At 34.4% G+C, this 6,000-nt stretch overlaps 1 protein-coding gene across 2 annotated transcripts in view; it reads left to right on the forward strand.

Annotated features, from left to right (window-relative positions):
- Nucleotides 1-162: 162 nt before the first annotated feature.
- The window catches only part of LOC121312747 (UPF0489 protein C5orf22 homolog), a 15,392-nt gene continuing 9,554 nt past the window's right edge, over nucleotides 163-6,000 (forward strand). Inside the window, exons 1-4 of one of the 2 annotated variants that reach the window (XM_041244476.1) lie at nucleotides 163-338; nucleotides 791-936; nucleotides 1,651-1,800; nucleotides 2,257-2,740. In XM_041244476.1, coding sequence (XP_041100410.1) covers nucleotides 264-338; nucleotides 791-936; nucleotides 1,651-1,800; nucleotides 2,257-2,740 — 855 coding nt within the window. In that variant the 5' untranslated portion in view covers nucleotides 163-263. The remainder of the gene's footprint in view (nucleotides 339-790; nucleotides 937-1,650; nucleotides 1,801-2,256; nucleotides 2,741-6,000) is intronic. The other variant, XM_041244477.1, reaches the window with a different exon arrangement.

The following is a 6,000-nucleotide window of genomic DNA, read 5'->3' on the forward strand; positions in this document are numbered from 1 at the left end:
CTTATTGGCCCTTCGTTTTTTGGAAGGTGGATATGATTGGTAAAGAGTTTCATTTAATGGAGCAGGGCATATTTTACCCTTTGGTTCTTTGTTTCTGGAGGTCTACATAAAATGCACGGACTCCCTTTAACCAATCACAGACAGACACTTCTAAAGAAAAGCCAATCATGTGTAATAAATGCGTGTCCTGCTAGTAAAAGTGTCCCCAAACAATTCGTAGAGAATTGTCATAAAAATTGTCACTAATTTAATAGTCTGTAATTATGAACTCCTCGACAGCTTCTTCTATGCGGGTCTATAAAGATATGCCAGTTTGGGTTGTCGAAGACCATCATGATGTAAGTAATATTACTAAGTCACTTTAATATTATCAATTATGTGTCAAGTACTACAAAAAGGCTGTGTTAAAATATTTGAATTCAACACGACTTTTTAACAAATTTGCAAACTCTACACAAAGTATTTTGTGTATCTTGGACGAGTGTACAGCATATTATGTTAAGTTGTTCACAAAGCTACAGTTAGGAATGGATTAATATATGACCTCAGAAAGCTTTGGAACGCGTTATTCACTCTGTCACGGATCTTTTGCAATATGTTTTTCGTTACACAGGTCATTTTTTATTTTTATTTTTTTTTTTGTCATGCTCGCTGTGACTCTTTTTGATTATTTTAATGCTAATTTGCAGCAAGCAATCAAATAGTATCATGCACAATGTCTTCCATACTTAACGTGTATCTTTTTTCAGTGATTGTTTTTTTTTTTTTTTTTTTTTTTTTTTTTTTTCAGGTTTTACCTTACATCTATCGTGCAATTGGATCAAGACATTTACCCATTCGTAACATAGCAATGGTTCATTTAGATTCCCACCCAGATCTACTTATTCCTGTCGACATGCCTGCTGATAATGTGTTTGACAAAGAGGAACTGTTTAGGTAATGTTTGCTCTAAATTACATATTGTAAGTTAAGTATTACATTGTAACAGCAATTTCTGATAGCTAATATAAATTAAATAATTAACTCTGTATTGCAGTTAAGAAAGTGAGGGTGATATTCATAAGGGCATGTTTTGAAATATGCTTAATTCTACTACATTTCTTATCTATTGGGAGCACATATTATGAGTTATGTTTATAGATTTTCTTAAAACATAACAAGCATTTGGACAAATGTGTTTCATGTTCTGTCAGATTTATAGTTTTTGCAAAAGAATGTCCTGACAAAGTTTCACAATAACTAGTGATTTTCTAGATCTTTAAATGTAATTGTACCATACAGACAGACTCAGTAAATTGCAAGATTATGATATGATTTATAATTTGGACAAAATGTTCTATAGAAATCTTTCTGTGTACAGCCCTGGCACTTTTGTAAATATTCACATTGCAGACTGAGGGTGAAACAAAACTAAACCTAAAACTTGAAGGAATTGTATAGCTCTCATGTATAAGTCCTTGTTTATTTAGTACTTGCAGGAGCTTTAGGTTGAGTAGACATGTATAGGACTGTTTTCTTTGTCCCTGGATATGCAATTACAATTCATGAATTAATGTGAAAAAGAGATCCTCAGACTACATTAAGTGTTTTAAAAACAGTATACTCTATTTTGTTCTTGCATGATTTATGTTCTGTCTATTTTTTCCACAGTGAGCTAAGTATTGAGAACTGGATCATGCCTGTGGTTTATGCTGGGCATTTATCAAATGTGGTGTGGCTTCATCCATACTGGGCTCAACAGATTGCAGAGGGTGAACACAAAATCTTCGTGGGGAAAGATTCATCCACCACAACCATCAGGTACCTTGACCTGAAAATGCACTTTGATTTCAGAAAGAAGCAGTTTGTACTTGGGGAATTTATTAATTGTTTTGTTATGTTAAGTTTATTGTAGTATTTTATCACACAGCATTCACAAACTTATAAAAGCTGTTATTGTTGCACAATTTCTTTTGACAAATAAAGTGAGGCAATTTGTTGTTGGATAACATGGTAAATTCATTTCAATTGGATGTTACTCAAAGGTGAAAAATAATTTAAAAAAAATCTTACCTTGGTCTGTCAAAGACATAAGGCAAGATTATTCACCATGAATATGCTTATGCAATGTTATCCTAAAGCGATGGTATCATAGTTGATTCCATTAGGTGGTTATGTTTTCAGGGATGCCTGATAGTATGTGCGCTGTGCCTTTTCTAAAATAGCTTCTGCTAGTACTCAAAAGCACCATCTGATTTTTCTCTGTCTTTATTTCAGGGTTACAAGTAAAGATGATTACTTCCTAAGTGATGGACTTTATGTACCAGAGGGTCACTTGGAAAATAAGAAGCCTTTCCAACTGGATGTAATCAAAGTAAATTCAGTGGAAAAGCAGAGAAAGCAGGAAGAAGTATCTGAGGAGTGTGCAGCTAAAAGGGTCAAATTGCAGCAAGCTGATGATACAGAAAACACTGGAGTTTCCTGTGAGAAAAAAGGAGAGATGGAAGGCTCCAGTATTGCAAGTTGCAGGACAGAAACAGCAGGGGGCAGCAAATCCAAAGATGGTAGCCACTGTCCTGACAGCTACTCTAAGGCAAGCAATGAGTCATCTGCAGGCAGCTGTTCAGAAAATGAAATGAGCCAAACAACTGATGCTGTGAAAAAGATCCTCACGGTCATACAGCAAACGGATGCATATATTCTCGACATTGATCTGGATTTCTTTTCTTGCAAAAATCCCTTCAAGGAAATGTACACGCAGGTAATGCATTTTGTTTTGCACACATACACAATCTACAGAAGATATGCATACTGTACAGTGGGTATTAACAACAGAGATTATACAGTAGTGGGTGCTGCATCACAAGAAACAAATTAGGAAATTGCATTTTGTAAACATGACTTTTTTTTTTTTTTTTTTTTCTGGGGAAAATTAGTGGGAAATAACCATATGTGGTTTGCTCTCAGTTAATTCCTACCAAATTATCAGTAAATATCCATACGTTATTAAGATCATTTTCAGTTATTCAGGATTGGTTCCCCCCACCCCTCTTTTAAAAACTTCTGGTTACCATATATCTTTGAGTGTATTAGCTAATGTGTTGAGAGTTTATTTTTTCCCCAACAAAGAACAAGCGCTAATGAATGATAAATGCAGTTACAATGTTACAATCCTGACTTGACAGCTGTCTTCCAATGCAAAATGCAACCACTGTATTAAAAGAAAGTCAGTATTACACATTATGAAACTAAAGATTCATACTCATTGCATACTGGTATTGGTGCAACTTTTACCAGACAGTTAAACACTGATGTTGTGGGGAAGCCTATAATTTATTCTGTGATTAGGACTTCTCTGTTTTAAGTCTTTTTTTTTTTTCTCTCCCCGATTTTTTTAACTATTAACTATTACAGAAATAAAATCAAAAGCATGACATGCTGTCACAATTCTTTTACTAATCCTACCTGGTTTGTCTTCCTGCAGTGTAGAGGATACCTGTATTGATTTAATCAGTTGGGGTGTTTGCTTTTTTCAAGCATTGAAGGACCTGAGAGCAAGCCTTACCCTGTCACAAATCAAATTCACACTCCCTTTCAAAGAAGTTTAAATGCTAGGAAGGTCTAGTTTAATGATCTCTCTGCGGTTCGATAGTTGTATCCTATAAGTAGGACCCTGAGTTTTACACGACCTGCTTTCTTAGGCTGCACTTCATGACTACCTTGTGGTGGGAGGAATGAAGTCTGCTAAGTCAAACCACTTTTTGATTAATAATCTCCTGATTCCTTTAATCGTCGCAATTAGTCATTCTATTAACGCGCGTTGATTAGGTGGCAGCAGCAGCTCCGGTCATTTATTTAGTCTTGCATCCCTTTATTACTAATATGTCTTATTCAATATTATTTCTTAGAATGTGTAAATAAGAATTTAAATGTTTCAGTTTACTAGTAGGAACACACAATTTGTCAACAAAATAAAAAAACAGCACTGATTCCCAGAACAATTTATATAAAATACTGCATCATAACATCAGTGCTCTAACATCTATATTACAAATATAACATAATAATAGTAATAATAATAATAATGCAAGGTTGTTCACAAGCAGCACATTGTGTCACTTTTATGAAAGAAAATGTCTCATGCATTAAATGTTGCTATTAAACTTAAGCATCATCAGTTAATTAACCCTGCCGCCTTTCATAGATTGACGTTGTCATACAAAGAAACACTTCTTTCAGCATCTACAGAACTGATAAATATATTTTAGCCTTTCATTTTAAATTGGGAAATAATTGTTCAGCTTTAATCCAAAATTCATTCAAAGTTATTCTACTGCCATCTTCTTTTGCATATGGTAGGTATTTGTCCATTTCTGATTTACAGTCAGCATGAGAGGGCTTCCAGATCTGTGAGACCCACATGTTGTGGGTCAAATATCTTCACTGCCATCAGTAAGTTATGAGCTGGTGGAAAAAAACGTGGTTTCTTTTTGCATTGATCCAGGTTGTAGTAATTAGTTATTTTTTCAGAAACATCATGGAAGGTTTTTACACATGGTTGGTTTATTGCGGTGTCTGTGCTGTGTACCTCTTGTGCTATTGCTCGGTATGTATTTATTAATTCTGCAACTTAAATGTTTGATGGACTGTCACTTCACGGCTTTCAAACCACTGAATCAGATCCACTAGTCCCTTGGCATGCGTCACAATTAGGGAGAGGTGAGATTTTAAACTTTGCACGTCTGTAAGCAATTTCTGGAGGTCCTTTAACACTACAGTTTTTGGTGAAATATGAATTTCCTTTTCCACGAATCTTGCGTAAAAAGGGATGTATTTGGAATGATATTCAGCAGCAGAATACCAGGTGCCCCATCGTGTTATGCATGGCTCAGGTGGCAACTTTATGGGTAAAGTACAGCCTTCTTGTTGGATTTCTTCTGTCAGGTGGTCCTTAAATTGTAGTTTTCTGCTTGTGCAATGTTTATTTATTTTTTTTTTTTTTAACGGTTGCAACCAATGTGTCTGCTTTCGGAAAATTGTTTGCCCAGATATTGCTGTTAAGGGTTATTATGTGGACATTGCAAGTCAAATACTGTATTCTGAATTTGGCAATAAATCTCAAAGAATGTCATTGTATGCCTTGAGCATGTAACAGGCATTATTAGAGACAAATCCAGTGACGTGATTAAAATTAACTTCAAATGTGTTTAAACATTTCACAATGGGTAATTTTGACACACACATTATATATATATATATATATATATATATATATATATATATATATATATATATAATATATATATATATATATATATATTATTATACTGCATTATAGGATCACGCTGCATCGTAAAGCCATCTTTGCTTTTTCAGGCATCTTAGCTAATGAGCAGAAGTTGTACTGTAATTGGATACTAGGTTGTAATAGTTACATAAAACGATGTTACTGTACTTAATGAGAGATTCAAAATCAAGTCTTGTTATTAACTTAAATTTGGAGTGGATTACTGGTGTGACTATTAATGATGAACACAATAGTAGTTTCTGGCTCACCTTGCTTGTCAGTTTCCAATTTGCCATCTGTTTTCTTTATTCAGTCTAATATTAATTATTGTGTAAAATGTATTATTGACATTATTAACGCGATACTAAAGGATTAATTTAGCTGTGTGAATGTACTGTTACTAGTTAATTAAATACCTAATATCAGTGTGTGAGGCGTGTGAGTAAAAATGGATTTTCCAGACAGTGATTTACGTGTAAAAATTAATTTTATTTCATATTACACGGAAAAAAGAAATAATAAAGAAGGATGTGAGGGAGGGAGTGCTGGAGTAATCAAAAATAAAGGAACGGAAGCCTCTTAGTCCTCTTCGCGTTCTGCTTAAATCCAAAAATAAAACAAAACAAAAAGGAATAAAAACAGAAAAGAGCCAAGTTAGTAAAACCTCCGTTCGTGACACAGTCGAAACTCCCACGTACTTCCCTCCAGCCTTTTTTCCCCGCCTCTATTCCTTA

The sequence above is a fragment of the Polyodon spathula genome, chromosome 3 (assembly GCF_017654505.1).
Source record: "Polyodon spathula isolate WHYD16114869_AA chromosome 3, ASM1765450v1, whole genome shotgun sequence".
Classification (NCBI taxonomy): Eukaryota; Metazoa; Chordata; class Actinopteri; order Acipenseriformes; family Polyodontidae; genus Polyodon; species Polyodon spathula.